The 17,474-nt window shown below is 46.0% G+C and overlaps 8 protein-coding genes and 1 non-coding gene across 9 annotated transcripts; 4 read left to right on the forward strand and 5 right to left on the reverse strand.

The window, feature by feature from the left end:
• Positions 1–247: 247 nt before the first annotated feature.
• On the forward strand, positions 248–1,892 carry ASPWEDRAFT_115369 (uncharacterized protein; the record flags this gene model as incomplete). The annotated part of the gene is made up of 9 exons (XM_040828577.1): positions 248–501; positions 551–594; positions 638–834; positions 896–1,165; positions 1,215–1,347; positions 1,394–1,411; positions 1,455–1,591; positions 1,638–1,766; positions 1,812–1,892. The coding sequence occupies 9 exons, from the start codon at positions 248–250 to the stop codon at positions 1,890–1,892; spliced, it is 1,263 nt and encodes a 420-aa protein (XP_040687113.1).
• A 1,706-nt stretch (positions 1,893–3,598) lies between these two features.
• ASPWEDRAFT_185815 (uncharacterized protein) lies at positions 3,599–5,769 on the reverse strand (the record flags this gene model as incomplete). Its single annotated transcript, XM_040832102.1, has 4 exons — positions 3,599–4,377; positions 4,445–4,826; positions 4,871–5,609; positions 5,653–5,769. The coding sequence occupies 4 exons, from the start codon at positions 5,767–5,769 to the stop codon at positions 3,696–3,698; spliced, it is 1,920 nt and encodes a 639-aa protein (XP_040687114.1). The 3' UTR covers positions 3,599–3,695.
• A 41-nt stretch (positions 5,770–5,810) lies between these two features.
• On the reverse strand, positions 5,811–7,292 carry ASPWEDRAFT_138454 (uncharacterized protein). Its single transcript, XM_040829376.1, has 5 exons — positions 7,055–7,292; positions 6,623–7,007; positions 6,455–6,572; positions 6,343–6,410; positions 5,811–6,297 (listed from the first exon to the last, which is right to left on the reverse strand). Exons 1-5 carry the CDS (start codon positions 7,196–7,198, stop codon positions 5,939–5,941), a joined length of 1,074 nt encoding a protein of 357 aa, XP_040687115.1. The 5' UTR covers positions 7,199–7,292; the 3' UTR covers positions 5,811–5,938.
• Positions 7,293–8,322: 1,030 nt separating this feature from the next.
• On the forward strand, positions 8,323–9,765 carry ASPWEDRAFT_114785 (uncharacterized protein; the record flags this gene model as incomplete). Its single annotated transcript, XM_040828524.1, has 5 exons — positions 8,323–8,547; positions 8,594–8,720; positions 8,765–8,888; positions 8,942–9,405; positions 9,449–9,765. 5 exons carry the CDS (start codon positions 8,323–8,325, stop codon positions 9,763–9,765), a joined length of 1,257 nt encoding a protein of 418 aa, XP_040687116.1.
• Positions 9,766–9,903: 138 nt separating this feature from the next.
• Positions 9,904–11,098, forward strand: ASPWEDRAFT_160204 (putative NmrA-like family protein). Its single transcript, XM_040829783.1, has 3 exons — positions 9,904–10,308; positions 10,358–10,452; positions 10,496–11,098. Exons 1-3 carry the CDS (start codon positions 10,000–10,002, stop codon positions 11,010–11,012), a joined length of 921 nt encoding a protein of 306 aa, XP_040687117.1. The 5' UTR covers positions 9,904–9,999; the 3' UTR covers positions 11,013–11,098.
• A 1,861-nt stretch (positions 11,099–12,959) lies between these two features.
• ASPWEDRAFT_174847 (uncharacterized protein) lies at positions 12,960–13,287 on the forward strand (the record flags this gene model as incomplete). The annotated part of the gene is made up of 2 exons (XM_040831281.1): positions 12,960–13,196; positions 13,249–13,287. The coding sequence occupies 2 exons, from the start codon at positions 12,960–12,962 to the stop codon at positions 13,285–13,287; spliced, it is 276 nt and encodes a 91-aa protein (XP_040687118.1).
• Positions 13,288–13,531: 244 nt separating this feature from the next.
• Positions 13,532–14,173, reverse strand: ASPWEDRAFT_174848 (C40 family peptidase; the record flags this gene model as incomplete). The annotated part of the gene is made up of 3 exons (XM_040831282.1): positions 13,532–13,649; positions 13,697–13,798; positions 13,848–14,173. The coding sequence occupies 3 exons, from the start codon at positions 14,171–14,173 to the stop codon at positions 13,532–13,534; spliced, it is 546 nt and encodes a 181-aa protein (XP_040687119.1).
• Positions 14,174–15,207: 1,034 nt separating this feature from the next.
• On the reverse strand, positions 15,208–15,332 carry ASPWEDRAFT_t162. The gene has a single exon. It is a non-coding gene; the product is annotated as a tRNA-Leu (tRNA).
• Positions 15,333–16,330: 998 nt separating this feature from the next.
• Positions 16,331–17,400, reverse strand: ASPWEDRAFT_30519 (uncharacterized protein; the record flags this gene model as incomplete). The annotated part of the gene is made up of 2 exons (XM_040833426.1): positions 16,331–16,931; positions 16,982–17,400. 2 exons carry the CDS (start codon positions 17,398–17,400, stop codon positions 16,331–16,333), a joined length of 1,020 nt encoding a protein of 339 aa, XP_040687120.1.
• Positions 17,401–17,474: the final 74 nt, after the last annotated feature.

Consider the following 17,474-nt stretch of genomic DNA (forward strand, 5'->3'; position numbering starts at 1 on the left):
ATAATCAGCTTTAGCTTCACCTTATGATATTTCCCAAAGGCTTATTTCAGACGATCTAGGACTTGTTTTCACAAGGCAGCTTGCATGTCTACAGTGCAGGGGCATCGATATATTATATTCAATATAGACACTATACCGTGCCTCCACGCAACTTCCACCTCCAATCACGCCATCCTTATTATCAATTTATAATGGCCTTTAGACACATCCCCCCTTCAAAATACATGATAAACACTGAAACCCCAGAATGACAGCACCACCCAAACTCAAAGTCGCCATCATCGGCGCCGGCCCAGCAGGTCTGGGCGCAGGCATTGAATTCGCCAAACTGCCTTTTGTCGATGTGCAAATCTACGAACAGGCTCGCGAGCTGCGCGAGGTGGGGGCTGGAATCAGCATTCAGCATAATACATGGCGGATGTTGGATGTTCTGGGGGTGTATGATTACCTGGAAGAGAAGGATTTGTTTCGGGCGATGGATGGACATGCGGTTCAACATCGGTGGGTTGATTAATTGGTATTATGGGTAGGGCTGATGTATTTGCTGTAGAAATGGTAGAACGAATGAGCTGCTGCTTTCCAGTGGACAGGAGGGTATGTGTATAGCATCCATTATGGGATATTCTAACACAGCCAGGAACTCCCGCCAGATATCTCCATGCTCGAGCGCTTCGATCTGTTCTCCAGAAAGCTCTTCTGAAAGGAGTCGATCAATCCAAACTGAGATTATCCAGTCGACTGACACATATTACTCAACTCCCATCTCACAGACTAGCCCTACAATTCGAAGACGGTCACACCGACCAAGTCGATCTTCTCATCGGAGCAGACGGCGTTCGATCAGTAAGTCCTTCTTGAATTCATGAACATAAACCCTTTTTAATAATGAATATAGGTCGTCCGCCAATTCGCATACCCAGATCACAAACTCGAATACACCGGCATGACGGCATACCGTGCTCTCGCCGATGCCAGGGATATCCTAAACATTCCCGGTTTCCCGGACGCAGTCACCTTCTGGCACGGTCCGGCTGACCGCCTGTATACATGTAATCTGAATAACAATGTATACGAGATTGCAGCACGAGTCCCAGAAACCAAGGAGAGTGCGCCGGTGAGTTGGGGGCAGGATGCGCGTGTTGACGAGTTCAGTTGGAGATATAAGGTAGGAATATCAGCTACTCAACCCCTGGACACATACTAATATGAAATAGGACTTTTCTCCAATGCTCAAAAGTGTCCTGGATAATATCACGGAAGTGAAAAAGTTTGCTCTCTTTTCTGGACCGCGATTGGAAAAGGTCGTTTCGCATGCTTCGATTGCGTTGGTTGGTGATGCGTCGCATCGTAAGTATTTGTTCTAGTCTGATTTCATGAAGCTAATCATTTTAAGCATTATCCGGGGCATTTGGTAAGTCAGATATATCTATACGTGATCTAACTGACACTCCCAGGCGCTGGAGCCGGATTCGCACTTGAAGACGTCTACGTCCTCAGTCGCGCTGTCGAATGGGCGTATAGTCGAGGCTATTCGATAAAAGACGGACTGGGTTTATTCGACAGAGTCCGAACGCCACATTACAATGCTATGGTGAGATCTATATTTCTATCCTAGTATGGCTGTCTAATAAGTCTAGTACGAAATCTTGGATGGTTTTGCTGCATCGAACGCAGCAATTCAGAAAGCAACTAGCTTTGATGAGGCCGTGTCTGTTATTGTTGCTGAGAAGTGGAACAATGATCATGATTGGCTTTACCATTACGATGTATGTCTACTTTATCCGGCAGTGTACTTATGCTGATTTTGATAGGTGGAAAAGGTGTGGAGGAAGACGGTAGAAGCTGAGGATGCTTGTCGGAATGATGATGCTAAGAGGGAGTCGCATTTGTAGTTGGTATCCAATGGTTTCATCATACTCTACATGCTACAGCTTTAGGCACAGATGTCTATAATGGCATTCGCTTCGGCGCATACCTAGCAATATATGGCTATCTTGATACTTTCTCAGCGAGCGTCCAAGGGCATTCACAATCATCTCGAGTATCTAGAATAGAGCTTCACTTGCATTGGATAGTATCACATTCACTAAATATGGTATGATAAATATCCCAATCCTTCTTCTCTCCTCCTCTCCACTCGAATTCTCTCCATCTACTCCATCTAATCCAAACTGATGATTTCCTTCATATCGGTTATTATTTACATTCGCCATATTCTGCTACACAACCTCACATTTTGCGTCACTGTCATCCTTCCATTTTCCCTCGGAATTATCTGCCACGCGATCGGAGATTTAACCATGCAACTATCCGGAATGCCGTAAACCCGGGTTTTATTTCCGTTCGGCACTTTCACGGTACATCCAACTATCTCATCGTTGTTGATTATATACTGATCTTAAAGGTCCAATGCTCAATCCTATCTGTCACTAAGTGTCGGATTATGACGCTCGGATTGATCGCCGTCATTCCGCAAGAGTAACATTCTTATATTCCTTTCTTTCTCACAGACTACCTTATCCATTCTTATAGATGGCATGCGCAAACACAGAATGTCAGTGCCTGCCTGGGAGCTTCCTTTATGGTGACCCTTTTCGATAATGCTCAAATCGATGATGTCAACTATGAGGGCGTCGACTTCAGTGCCCACTGGGCCTAGGAGATGAAGATTCAATGCCTGCTCGAAGATCGTTGCAAACGCCTGGATCATTATTTTCGGAGAAACCGCACAACTGCCAAAGACCCAAGTTTGGAAACCAGCTACACCAGATGCTACGTGCATGGGTGCTGATATGATCACCATTCGACAGTCCTCAGTGTCATGGCGGAGCGCATTACCACTTTCATGGAACCCTGGACGCAAACGGTGTCGTGCCGTTTTGGGCCTGTTTGCAGCTCTGCGCCTCAAAATACAACTATGGATCAGAATAACTGTCATTTGGAAAAATCCTTCCTGTATCTGGGCATCTGCAATGGATTATGCCTTCAGCTTGGACACAATCATGTTCGCAAATCTACGCACAATCGACCTTCTATCGCGAACCCACGATATGGACCTGCAATTCAAAACCGCTGCGCGTGAACATATACGATGAGACAATATGGCGTGGAAATGTCAGAAAAGCTGACTACACTCTATTCTATGGGAGTCCAGACTATTTGCAACTACTCAATGAACCCCCTCGAGTTCCACGGTATGAACAGAAACCCATATCAAGGACGACTACCAGATAAACAACCAACCTACGAGAAAATTCCTATTTATGCGGTTGTCTATCCATAGGTCCGACATTTCCACGTGAATGAAGGCAGACAGCTTGTTCTGCATGGAATAGAATTACCCTACAGGCAGCATAAATAAAAGCACTCCTCTTTGCCTTCGAAGAAATAGGTTCCCTGTGCTGCTCTTCATATTGTCTATAACCTTACTACCCTACCATGTTCTTCGAATCACCATCAGGGAAAGGTTCCTGCTATCGATGGAGATCAGATGCGTGGAGCTTGCTGACGACGTTCTGGAAATGCAGTGGATGTGGCGTCTGGTACCAGAACCAAGAAGATGTATTATGCCTGGGGTCTGATGTTGAAGGATGGATTGGTCATTCGGATGGATTTCAGGAGATGATTGTCTATGGACTTATTCGCATAATCAATATCCATTACGAAACCAGTTTAAATCAATCAACTTCGTCTCATCAGAATGTAGAATCCAATCCCAAATCCCACCCAGGAAGCGCAATATCCCAATCCAACCCGTCCAGCAAGCCCAGAAACAACTCACTCGTCTCTAGCTCATCAAAACTGACGCTATTCATTGGAACAGACACATCAGAATTATCCCAATTTCCCAATTCAGTAGGTTCAAACTCCAAAATCTCATCCAACAACCCCCCAACCACCTTGCTCGCCTCCACACACGCCTGATACTCCCCCCTCCCCGGCACAGACGCATTCTCAAACCATCCCACCAGAACAGACAAATTCCGAATAACCTCCGCCCGGGAAATACCCGGCAGCGGTCGATTGCTAAACGTACACGCCCTCAACTCATTGACGAGCACACCCGCGCTGGGGAATCCGTACACGAGGAAGATCCACGAGTATCGCTCGCGGATCTGGTCGCGGTATTCGAGTTGTTTGGTGAGGTCGAGCACGGCGGAGAGCATTTGGGTGCATGTGACGAGCAGATCGGGGGTGTCGGTGTGCGTGCGGGATTGGGAGATGCGGTGCAGTTGGAAGACGCTTTGGAGGTATTCGAGGTGGATGGTGAGGCTGACCATTGTCGCGGTGGGATCGAGTTGGGTCCAGAGGGTGGGAGTGTAGTGGAAGAAAGGGGGGATGGATGTCCAGGTGGTGTGGCGGTTGTTGATTACTTGTCTGTATAGATTAGTTCTGTATATCGTATAGGATATCAGAGTCTGCCTTTCCCAGCGTCACCTCCAACACTTCCTCTCGGAAGACACTCGTCTGATATCTCATTCTTATAACAGTAGCCGGCCAGAACTTCCTATCCTCAATGGACCTTTTACTCCATCCCTCATCATCCAATTTGCTCAACGCAGCAGTCAACTCAGACCCAGATAACAAAACATCCTCATCATCAAGATCCAACGGAGGCACAATATCACAATAATTCCTATGTATGAGAGGTGGCCGCCCCAATGCCGTTGCAAGATTCTTATCCCTCCGCGAAATAGCAGCAAAAATCCGCTTCCGAGTTTCAGATAGAAAAAATGGCAGTTCGGATTCAAAGCGAGTCTGCGAGTGTAGTCCCATGGCAAAGCAGTCGAATACTAGGCCTCCGAATAATCGGTAACAGGGATGGTCTGTTTATCATTAGTTCACGCCCATCATCAAGAGGTAGACATACTGATATCACCCATTAAATCTGTAGCGAGAATCATATGTGAGCTGCGCAACCAGATGATGATATCATTCATGGAGGGCTGTCGTTCGCAAATCTCAAGACAGGCACTGCTTGCCGTGTGCATCTCAGCTGCGAATGCGTGGGCTTTTGTTCTGTCGCCGTTTATTGATATCATATGAGATGGGTTGATGAGAGCACCGAAGCCACCTAGGGAGAATATGACTCCGATGAATTCCCATCGTAGACTGTGACCTGTGAAGAGGTTGTAGAATTCGTCGAGTGTTGTTTGCGGCGATATCTGGAACGGTTTTTTGGAGTTTTGGGTTATTTTAGCTGCTATGGCTGCATGGTTTTCGTCGCTCTGGCTATCCTGTAGATATTGTCGAGCACGAGAAACAGTTTCAAAGATAAGCGGATAGGGAATGACGGTAAAGTAACTCCGTGAATAATAGCCCCGGATCAGCTCTTCGCATAGCGAGATCGAAGAGCAGACAAGTTGAACAAGACTTTGTTCGATACTCGGGTTATTCCCATTCAGCAAGTTTCTGGTCGATGGAAACAGTGCAGCATGAGCGATATCCCGATTCGAGTCTGTCGAAAAGACAGATGTGAAACTTGTCGAACCGAGATAACCGGCAGTCGTACGTTCTTTGTCTGACTCTTCTGTATTGTTCCTGTTACCAGTGACTGACTCTTTCTCCTTTCTCTTCTGTCGAGTCAAAGGTGCTGGATGATAATAACACTGCATTTATCAACATGGTGCCTGATTATCAGTCGCTGCTTACCTTGGCGTCAAAACCCCGCAATTTGCATTTCTCGCAAATTGGAGTTGCATGATCGCATCGGATCTTGGAGATGCGACATGGCTCGCATGAGACCGCTTTTCCGTTTCGTCTGCGCATGTTGCTGACATACAGATTAAGATTGATGAAATGAAAGAGGACGGGTGAGGCTTATCATCCCTGTATGCATTGCGCAATTTAGCGCCTCCATTATAAATTAATTATATCCATAACCATCTCCAATCCATATAAACAACATAAACAATCATAGAAAATAGTAAAAGAACGTCTAATCAAAACTACTCTGATCCCTCGGCGACACCAACGTCGGCGAATACATCTCATACTCAATACACACATCATCCGTGCGTCGTATGTTATAAAACCCCTCATCCGCCCCAGGCAGTCGAAGCACACTCTCCTGGCTCTCCGCGTCTTTGTGACTGACTTTCTTTTTCGAGATATTCGACTGCTTGCTGTGGTTGACTTGGGTCGTGCTTTGCTGGTACCGGTTTGAGCGGGCAAAGGAGGAGAGTTTGCGTTTGCCCATGATGAGTTCAAGGAGGGGTTGCAGCGTTGGGATGCACGAGGCAATGATGACCATGTTGGCTTCGACGTTGGTCCAGATTACCAGGGGGACGGTGGCGGCTGTTCTGTTAGTTTGTTGTATAGATGGATAAGGGTAGGACATACTGGTAGGATCGGATAGATCGGCGAGACTTTTGAGTTGGACGCATTTGACGATGGCGATGGAGCAGGCACTAGACAGTCAGTATATCATCTGTATAGAGTGAGGTAGACATACACAGCACCAAAGCCCAGAGTGGCACTCAACGCCACCTTCTTCCGCAGCGACAACTGCAGCTTCCACAGCACAAAGCTGGGGTAGACGGCCAGATACAAATCCGCAAAGCCGGAGAAAGCTATCCATTTACATCAGCCTAGTTCATTCATTGGATGGAGTTTGACTCACCCCCGTTAAAAGTCGCATATCCAACCAAAATCCACGGATCGCGACACTTTGCTTGACCAGAGAGTATCAATTCCGTCTTCCACATCGCCACTTTTGGCGTACACTGCGTAAACAGCACGATGATATTGATTCCAGCGACGACAGCCACCAGCCCAGTCAGAAACCAGAGCCAGATGCGATTCCAGTAGCCCGGGTTGAAGAGTCGATTGAGCAACGCCGCGATGGCGAGTTTGGGAATTGCAAAGGAGAGAATGCCAAAGATGAAAGAAATATAGCACCATAAGAGAGAGTTGGAGACGTTGTCGGGCGATAATGTCGAGGCGTGTTGGCCGTATCCGAATGAGACGCTGATGGTGGTGGTGATGGCGTAGATGATGCCGAAGATCTAGTTCTTAGTCCTGTGCTAGATATCACATCACAATGATTTCTTACCATGGATATACCGATCAACCAATCATCCAATCCTACATTTCGCAGAATCCTCGATCGAATAAACATCCTCGCCATCACGATGAATGCAGTAAACCCCGTGAACACCCACACCACACCCATCACCAACGGCGCCTGTCCTGTCATTTCGAGGGTGGATATAAAAGAATGTGTGTAAAGAATGACTGCCCTGGACCTCCACTGAAAGGTGTCGCCAACATGGCGATGGAGGGTATATAGGATAGGGTATAGGGGTGAAAATCATCCCCTCACCAAAGAAACTTTGGCTTATCCACAGAATTCATCCATGACGACGAACGGACAGACGGAGACTGGCCGTTTGGGCGGGATGGTGATCCCATGTGGCAATGAAGTAGTCCACATGGGGTAATTACGGAGAATTCAATAGTCTATCATAGCTGCGGTAGTACTAACCTTGGCCAAGATTTGGCATTCGGCATTGACATGACAGACAGATGACAGATGACTGGAGATACCCAAACTCTACGAGATGTTCAGTATCCACCAACATGACGGACTATTGAACACAAAACCCAAAAGGCGCGATCCAATCCACAATTTACCCCAAAAGGACGCAATCAGGGCATGCGCTTTGACTCCCGAATCGAAACTATTGAAGCTCCACCGAAACGGCTCGTGCTGTCAATCCGCATATCCAGGAACTCTCGTGTTCTGATTGGAGGGGGAAAAAGAAGCACGAGTAGCAATTTGTCAAGAGTGGGTTTTGGTTTCTACATGCAGGAATTCGGGCTTCGATCGTTCGTGTTTTGACATTCTGTGCATGGTTCATGCCTTGGCTATTCCAATCCCATGCTTAGCCATCGGAGGTCGATCTGGTTTGGGGCGTTGTGGCCGTTTGCTTTATAAAGGCGTCCAAGAGAAGCAAGTGATCTCCATGACTAATAGCGGCATATCTCTCATGCAGACATTCTTTCAGTTATGAACAACACACTCTCTATGCAGACATTTGCTGTTTTTTGTAAATTGTCACACCGACATTCTGTCATTTCTGCGTATCCTGCCATAAAGATGGCCTACTTTATGAAGCAACTGAGAGCACCAGATCTTTCTTGATTATCTTATCCTGTATAGTTCCACCATTAGCAAATAAGCTTCTCTCCTATAGTTGATACTTTGATAGTCCGTACTTATGCTTCCCTTTGTCCGGTCGCTGATCTCCATTATCTGCCATATTCTTGATACTTTCCATCTGGTTGATATAGATTATTCCTCTCTACACTGGGCCCACAATGGTCGTCACCAACACTCCAAATGACACCGTCGATCCTAACATCGCCATCTCCCCTAATGCTCCTCACCAACTCCCACAACTAGTAGATACAATCACAGCGCAGACAAAGGCTTACAATGACGGAGATGCAGAGGCAAGACTGAAGCTGGTCGAAGCAGCGCAGTCGTTGATTTATGCCTTGGAGACACCGCGAGAGGCGATGTTGAGATATTGCTGGGCACAGGTATCCTTTTATCTTACTATATCTACTATACCTTCTCACATTCCAGTCAACGGCCTTTTATGCAATCGAAGTCGGTATCGATCTAGGACTGTTCTCGCTACTCGCGCATAGTGAGCAGCCCAAACCAGTGTCGGAACTGGCGAGTAGATCGGGTGCTGAGCCTGCTCTAGTTGGTTCGTACTCATTATACAATAAATAGATACTCGACTAATGAAAGGCCGCATATTAAAACATCTCGCTGCCGTTGGCGTCGTCACCGAAACCGGTATGGATGAATACCAAGCCACCAGACTCTCAACCACACTAGCCATAAAGCGATTCAGCGATGCGTGGCCATTCATGTACGTTCGATATCTATCTCATCATCATCAAGACTACAAGACTAATCGACCAGATCTGGCGGCTGCCACTCCGCCCTCCAAGCGCTCCCAGCCTACCTCAGACAGACCAACTACCGCGATCCTACAGACGGCCATAACGCACCCTTCCAGATGGGCTATCGCACGGATAAACCCTTCTTCGAATACATACACAGCCCCTCATCGGGCCCTGCCCTCGCGACGCAATTCAACAATTTCATGTCTGTGTACCATCAGGGACGACCGAGTTGGATGGATAAAGGCTTCTATCCTGTTCAGGAGCGATTGTTGGATGGTGCCAGGACGGGCGATGAGGATGTGTTGCTGGTCGATGTGGGAGGTAATAAAGGGCATGATACTGACGAGTTCAGATCCAAGTGGCCAGGCACAGGTGGGAGGTTGGTGTTGCAGGATATACCAGCTGTTTTGGACGAGGCTGAAGGGCTAAATGGGGTCGATGTCATGGCGCATGATTTCTTCACGGAACAGCCTGTCAAGGGTATATCATCTCTATCCATTTATATAAATACTAACGAATACAGGCGCAAGAGCATACTACCTCCACTCTGTCCTCCACGACTGGCCCGATTCGTCGTGTCAGATAATCCTCTCGAAACTAGTCGGCGCCATGACGCCCGGGTACAGCAAGATCCTCATAAATGAGAACATCATCCCCGACACAGGTGCCCATTGGCAGGCTACGGGGCTGGATATGATTATGATGGTGGATGTAGCTGCGAGGGAACGGACAGAGAGGCAGTGGAGGGAGTTGGTGGAGAGTGTTGGGTTGAAGATTGTGGATATTTGGACTGTGAGGAGTAGCGTGGAGAGTTTGATTGAGTGCGAGTTGATGTCATAATGCATAATTTATAATTTATAATCTTAATAGCTGTCAGATTCAGAAAGTATAGAAAAGAAGGATGATGCATTAATAATCCTCGTATTGAACGTAAGCAGAATGACCGGCGCAATTAATCGACCGACGCGGATTCTAATCCGAATGTTTACCAATCCAGAGATTACTCCTGCAATATAAAACATAGGCATTCCCAAATAAAATTAAACACATTCAAGAATATACAGAATAAGACAAATGACATTGAAATACCTCATCACCGGCGCAACAGGCGGCCTCGGAGCCCAAGTCCTCGCCTACTTCATCGCCAACGTCCCCGCATCCGAATACGCAGCTGCATCATCGCGCGAATCAAACAGGAAGCAATTCACTGATCGAGGAATTGCCTTTCGACATGTTGACTATAATGATCCAAAGACGTTAGAAGAGTCATTCCACGACGTGGAGAATCTGCTGTTTGTCAGTACGAATACGTTTGATAATGAGGTGCGACGAGTGCAGCATCAGAATTTTGTAGATGCAGCGAAGAAGGCTGGCGTTGGGCATGTGAGTTTCTTCCATAGGTTATATTGAAGTGATTCATGCTAATTGCCAGGTTTGGTATACGTCGCTTGCGTTTGGTGGGTTTCGGTCTGATTCCAAAGTGGCTGTTCAGCAGGCACATTTGATGACAGAAGAGATGTTGAGAAAGTGAGTTCTCCCATTTCTTCCATCGAATATAACTAATTAGTAGATCTGGAATTACCTTCACATCCATCCGCGAAGGCATCTACACCAACGCCTTTCCTCTCTTCGCCAACTGGTATCCACAAAGCACAACCATCACCCTCCCATCCAACGGGCGAATGGCACTCACAGTACGCGAGGAACTGGGCGAAGCAACAGCCCGCCTCATCATATCCGGTGGTCATGAAAAGGAGATTGTTCTTCTGACGGCACAGGAGAGTATCAGTTTCTCTGAAGTGGTGGATATTATCAACGAGACGACTGGGCGCGATGTTAAGCTGGATATTGTTTCGGCAGATGAGTATGTCAGACTTAATGGAGATAATGATACTGGTGCGAAACCAACGGCTTTCTTCCAAACGCTCTTGTCGTGGTATGAGGGTATTGCGAACGGAGAGGCTAGCATGACGCATCCGTTGATGAAGGAGGTGCTGGGGAGAGAGCCAACGGGGGCGAAAGAGGCTATTCGGAGGATATTGATTGAGAATCCGGATTATACGTGGCATCAGAATTATGCTAAGTGAATTTGGGTACAATCTATTGAGTACATAAATCAATAATAGGATGTCCATAATCCAATATAACCTCGTATATTTCCTATTTCAGAAAGGCATCATGGCAGCAGTCGATCTCAATGGCATCGGTAGAACATCCAACACCTCTGTATCAACCATGAAATTCCACAGTATATATCCCAATAGACGCACGGTGATGTCATTGTGCGACTCGAGGAGGATATAGTCGATGTTGTTTCGTGATAGACAGTGGACGAGAGTGAGGCCTGCAAATCTACCGCCTACGATGATGACCTGTTTTGGCTGTTGGGCTGGCATTTTGTGTGGAAATTATCCACCCATCTTATATAAGTACTCACATCATGCGATCACCATTCTATTGTCTCATGCCTAGAGTTCAAGTTCGTATTCTGCCTATATTTCGAATCTCTTGCGTAATTATCATAAGATATGTGAGAAATTGGGGTGGATGGGCTGTTCTATCTTCATGTGAATGCAATCAAACTCCATCAGCCACAGAACAGGTGTCAGTGCATGCATCTGCGCCTGATATACTCCAATGGATCCCTTTTTCCGCTGGATCGTCCCAAAACTATTGGCCGCACTGCTATATTGGGACGATCTGTCTGTCCACTATTGATGCAGATTTACCTTTGATGCTTGCATATCCCCATTTGTCTGCCATTTTCAGCTCGGGGAAACGCCCACTCCGTCCGCAATATACCCAAATACGACCTACCGATAGTCAGCCTTAACTCTGTTTGTCGTTTAACAGGAAGCTATTCCTTGGCCTAGACGCTCACAATGAAGGCAACCACACTGCCAGTCAATGGCGCCACCATTTACTACGAAGTCAAAAGGATGGCCCTCTCCTCGTGCTAATCCCAGGCGGAAATGGCACTGCGGTCTTTTACGAATCCTGTGCTGCGAGTCTCTCGTCGTATTTAAGAGCCGTCACGTATGATCGTCGTGGTTTCTTCCGCAGTCCACTTACACAATCACGATCGAATCCATCCCAGAATATCCTCAAAACCAACGCCTTTCGATCCAGGATATCACTCATCATAACTACATACGGCGAATCCGGAATCGGGGCCGCGAATCGTCTCCTCATGCCATTCCTACACGGTCACTCAGACTGACAGCGGTTTAAAGTCACGCCTACATGTCGACGGTTAGCATCGCTGCCGGCAGGGATGATGAAGTATTATTTCGATAATGAGTTGTCGGCGATTCTTTGTCATAAAGTTGATGTGGAGGGTTGAAGCGGTATAGAGACAAGATGATCGTGGCTAGAGGGGCTGATACGTCGCCTGAATTGGCGAGTTATCCTGCGTGGTAGTTGGCGAAGGAGTTGGATGTGTCTTTGGTGACTTTGGCTGGGGGGCATACGGGATATGTGACTGATGAGGGGGGTTTTGTGTTTGACTGGGTTGCTGCATCAGGATATGGCGAGATTATAGTTATCTGATATGAGTTATGGCTCAGATAGCCTAATTTTAGTTTTGTTATTTATTAGAATGGTTATCAAATGGAATAATCAATAGATAGTATACTATTTATATCGATTGCCACAATAACGAATAAAGTTCCGATCATCTAGTCTGCGCATTCCTTGTCACAATAAATATATAGTGTCACCTCCTCTCTGAAGCGGTCAAGATATCTCATGTGCAATGCACCTGCTTCAATTTATCTACCATAAAAGAATTAGCTTAATAAATAACTAATATTCTATTTAATTTCTGCATTTGATTCCATTGTCAAGGTTCAAATATACTCCTGGTCCCAGTCACGGGAAATGGTTGACCTCATCATGACATCGACACCCCAACCAACGCTGATATAGCCGCAACCCTCAGCCTCCATTAATCAAACCAATTAATTACCATTCATCTAGCCTCATAACATTCATCAATTCCAATACTGATAAAACAATTCACAATACCCTCAATCATGTCCGCCATCGTCCGCCATCGCATCACCAACCTATCCACTCTCCTCCGCCTCTCCAGGGCCTCCTACCACGGAATCGCCCAGCACCAACCTCCCGCCACAGAAGCTCCCCCGATCTCCGTGGCACCCTCTTTCCCTGACGACTTTGAGTCATCGCCTTTGGCCCAAAAAGTGTCCGAAAAGACAGACGGAAAGGCGAATTGGGATGAGAGTCACGCTACAGCGAGTGAGGCTTCGGTATTGATATGAATTTCCAGGATAATGGAGTGTTTGCTGATGTTTGGGTTAGGTTCGTGCTGATCGGGAAGGATTCCAGATGTCCAGTTAGAAGAAGGGAAAGGAGTCGAAGCCTTCGCCGGAGGAGGAGAGAGAGCCGGAAATAGATGAGATGTGATGTTTATTTGTTGAGATGGATTCAGAATGTTTGGTCTGGTATATTCTTTTAATATTTTTAACTGTCATATTCTGTATTTAATCTTATTTCATACCCAAAATGACCAAATGATATTGCCTGTTCGTCTGTGTTTTAATTACATATCCAGATAATAGAATATCTATCTATTCATCCCTGTCTATTCGGTGAACCGAATGACATACGGACATGGCTTCTCGCCAAACTTCTCGATGCTGTTTTCTTGGACCTTGTTGACGCGGTCATTGGGAGCATTCCACATACGATCACCCGAGTCCCTATCATAATTAGCAGATGCCAAAAGTTACAATAACATGAAACTCACATCATCAATCCAACATGGTGGATAGTATCTCTATCGTCGCAGTCACACTTGCCACCGAAGAAAACAGCGTCTCCGGCTTGACGCTTGGAGTAGGGGTATTTCCTGGTTGTATCGGTCAGCTCTGTCCTGATATAGGAATAATGAAACATACTTGTATCCCAGCTTCTTCTCAGGAGCACAGTACATAGACGAGGTAACACGCAATCCCTCACTGAACAAATCACGGCCTGTCACCTTGCACACAGCCCAGCAGACAAGGCCAGAGCAGTCATATCCGACATCGCCGTACTTGTACGGCGGCTGATCGTGCGATGGACCCTTGCAAGTACCACCTCCCCAGGCGTACGGTGTTCCCTTAGCAGTCAGGGCTGTGTCGAGGATTTTCTTGCCGACATCTTCGCTGCTCGAGTTGTCGGCGGGGATGGCAACGGCGCTGGTGATGAGGGTGGTGAGGAGGGTTGCTGTGAAGAACTTCATTGTGGTTGTTTTGGGTATGGAGATTGACTTGACTTTGTGTAGTCTGTGATATCTGTTGAGGGTGGGAATGCGATATTTAAGAACAAAACATTGTTTTGAAAATCTTGTATAATGAGGCTTGCAGATCATCTACGGGGTAGCATCGTCCTTCTTGGTTCTCGTATAGCATGAAGATCTACTCAAAAAGGAACAAAAGGACGAGATTCTAGATTAAATACGAAATAAACGTCATTGTAAATATATAATTAGTACTTGTTCATATTGAATAGAACGTCGTGTTAAATCATTGGAACATGATTGATACGATGTTCATCCTCGTATCCGAATCAGGGGAATAAACACGAGAAGTGGAGGGCCAAGAACGATACTCTTCCAAGAAGACTGCATGCGTTTGAAGATCTTCATGCAGTTTATTTTTAGATCTTTATCTTCCATCTGCGATGTTCCTCGGATCGCACTTTTCAATAGCTGTGGTCTTGACAAGCATCAACCGTGGTGAGAATAACGCTGCATATATCCAGATCAGGAACTGCTGTCTAGGGAACACCACGTTTATGTGGGAAGTCAGTTCATAATACCCCATGGGGTGACTAGACTTAGAAACCCCAACATGCCCTGCCAGAATTATGAAGATCGCATAATATTGAGAACTGATCGCTGATACAGGGCTGGTTCGAGTCACTCGATTGTGGATAGCAATGGTATCTACATATGGGTTGCTATTCTAATATTGAAAGGACTATCTTGATAATCTAGCATATTTATATAACCTTGTTCGAATGTACATTAGACTTGAGGGGGTTTATACTATGAATTCTGTTCGTGAACGTTTCGTCGATAATTGTGTCCACGATAGCTACCCAATCTATATATCTCCAATTCCATGTCAGGTTGTTGAGTTTTGCGACGCTCACCTAGTTCCATACATTTTCAGTTGGAAAGAATACAACAATAATCGAAAATAAAGCATGGTGCAAATAAATAAGAAAAAGAGGAAAAAAAGAGAATCGACAAAAAGAAAAACAAAAAAGACATGACAAGAGCGAGATTCGAACTCGCGCCCCTTTCGAGACCAGAAGACTCTCTTTGCTTTGCAAGAGAAGGTTTACCCGAAGGTAGTCCTTGAGTCTGGCGCCTTGGACCGCTCGGCCATCTTGCCAGGAGATATTGGTTTTTCCGAGAAATTAGATTCTTGAGTTCGAGGTCCAGTAAGGATCAGGTGATGTAGTCGACTGGCAACGGCCATGCTCATGGTCGCAGCGCAGCGATATCATTAGAAAATAAATGAATTTGCCATAATAATTCCTTTGCCACTGGGAAATCATATATTAAATATAAGACTACCTACCGTACCAGAACTATTCAGTTCCAGTTGCTTGTCGCCGCCCAGTCGAAGCATGCCCGGTGGCCATTCATTTTGATGTTCCCGTACGTGTTTCTCGGCCAATCACAACGCTTAGATGTCCCGCTGGGAGGGGATATATTTCACTTCAACGATTAGCAAGTGCCTTCGGGCATTTGGTCAATTTGAAACGATACAGAGAAGATTAGCATGGCCCCTGCACTAAGGATGACACGCTCAATCAAAGAGAAGCTACCAGTTTTTTTTGCTCCTCTTACAAGGCTATATTGGAGGTAGGAGTGTTCCGGCGCACGTGCTGTTACCAGGAGAGCGGTGGTTCGAAACGGGCTGTTGGCTTTCCTTTTTTTCTTTTTCTTTCCCACCGCAGTGAGAGTCGACTCCTACCCATGTTTGATACCATGTTATCGCTAGTCAAGATGCCTAGGTCAGAAAGGCATTAATCACTCCACAAATGGAATAACATATCCTCCTAATAACATCACAAATATTCTCCTGCGCAACTCAGCCTTCCATGCTGACTACTCCTGTTGCAGGGAGTAAGGTGGTAAGTAAGTGCACCAGCTTGACTCCGGCAGCAGAGCACATCTGTTTAAATCAGCTGAATCACGCGATTATAGGTAACCGAAGAGGCACTTGGTTAATACTGAGCAGCTTTTGAACTAACTCGAATATAATCACAAGACGCATAAGTTCATTCTTGGGGATATGAGAAAGCTATGCGCATCAAAGGGGTTAAGGTATATACATGAGTCGAAAGTCCATCAATCATTATCCATGACTTTCGTCGTTCTCGACTACCTCCCCATGTATTGGCCCGATGGATCGTACGGGTGTCTGGATAATACTTCTGGATTGGAATTTTCTGAGATCCCTAAGTTTGAAGCATGGTTCCCTTCCGGCGGCCCAAGTTGTAGGTTGTGTAGAAGATTTTGCAGAGCGGAAGCATTTGTGCTTTGGGGTTGAGTCTGTAGTGCTTGGAGTAAGAGTGCGAAGTTTTGAGTCCGAGAATCCCCAAGCAGCTTTTGAAGCGTTTCTGGTGAATGGACCCCAGCAGAGACTACAGCACCTAAACCGGCCTCGTTACCTGACACATTCATGCTGAACTCTGGCTGAGATACATCTGTACCAAAGATTGCGCGGCTGCCTTGAACAGCTCGGTTGCTCTTGATAATGACTTGAGGTTGAGTTGTACTTATAACCCACTGGGCCCGCTCAAGACTCTCAAGACTTTTTTGCAAATGAGTCTGATCAGCTTGAAGGACTCCTTGGACTGAAACATCCGCAGAACTGATAGTTTCTCGCACTTGATCCAGTTGATCTTCCAAATCTTCTTTGGTACCTTGGATCGAGTCTTTCAGATCATTTAATGAATCTTCTGTGCTACATTGAACGCGACTAGCAGAGTTAGCTTTTGTACAGTATGTAAGAGATTGTTACCCGCTTACATATTGATCGCGTCAAAAGTAATACTAAGTGTCGATTTATAACTGGCGAGCCGTTGCTTCATGTCCTCAAAACTCTTTTCATGATATCGCATCTTGAGCCAATCCTGAATACTATTCTGTCCTTCCCCTGAGTGTTTAGTACACATATCCAGCGCTTTACGCATTTCTTGACATGTTTCCAAACAACATTCCAATGGCTGTTGAAGGGGCTTTAACCTCTTATCGTCCTGTGAGTCTCGTGCCTGTGTTTGGATTGATTCAAGTATAGTGACAAGAGAGCTTATATCAGTCTGAAGATCTCTGATGGTTTTTCGCTGGCTCTTGTAACTTGAAATGGCTTCATATAATGACTTGCTTGTGTCATAAGCAAAAACCGCTAGACCTAGAATGCTGGACGCTAATCCGATTGCTTCAGCCATCTTGTGGAATTGACAGGAGACTTGAATAATAAAAATATAATGAGTTTGCAGCACAATGAACGAAGAACCCACAA

This window comes from Aspergillus wentii (assembly GCF_001890725.1).
Source record: "Aspergillus wentii DTO 134E9 unplaced genomic scaffold ASPWEscaffold_6, whole genome shotgun sequence".
In the NCBI taxonomy this organism is placed as follows: domain Eukaryota; kingdom Fungi; phylum Ascomycota; class Eurotiomycetes; order Eurotiales; family Aspergillaceae; genus Aspergillus; species Aspergillus wentii.

Bases quoted from the DNA above. Each gene is read 5' to 3' on its own strand.
- ASPWEDRAFT_160204 (XM_040829783.1), top strand. From the start codon at position 10,000: ATGACATTGAAATACCTCATCACCGGCGCAACAGGCGGCCTCGGAGCC. The intron at 10,309-10,357 runs GTGAGTTTCTTC...GCTAATTGCCAG, and splicing joins AGAAGGCTGGCGTTGGGCAT to GTTTGGTATACGTCGCTTGC. The intron at 10,453-10,495 runs GTGAGTTCTCCC...ACTAATTAGTAG, and splicing joins ACAGAAGAGATGTTGAGAAA to ATCTGGAATTACCTTCACAT.
- ASPWEDRAFT_138454 (XM_040829376.1), bottom strand. From the start codon at position 7,198: ATGACAGGACAGGCGCCGTTGGTGATGGGTGTGGTGTGGGTGTTCACG. The intron at 7,008-7,054 runs GTAAGAAATCAT...ACTAAGAACTAG, and splicing joins GGTTGATCGGTATATCCATG to ATCTTCGGCATCATCTACGC. The intron at 6,298-6,342 runs GTATGTCCTACC...CTAACAGAACAG, and splicing joins CGATCTATCCGATCCTACCA to CCGCCACCGTCCCCCTGGTA.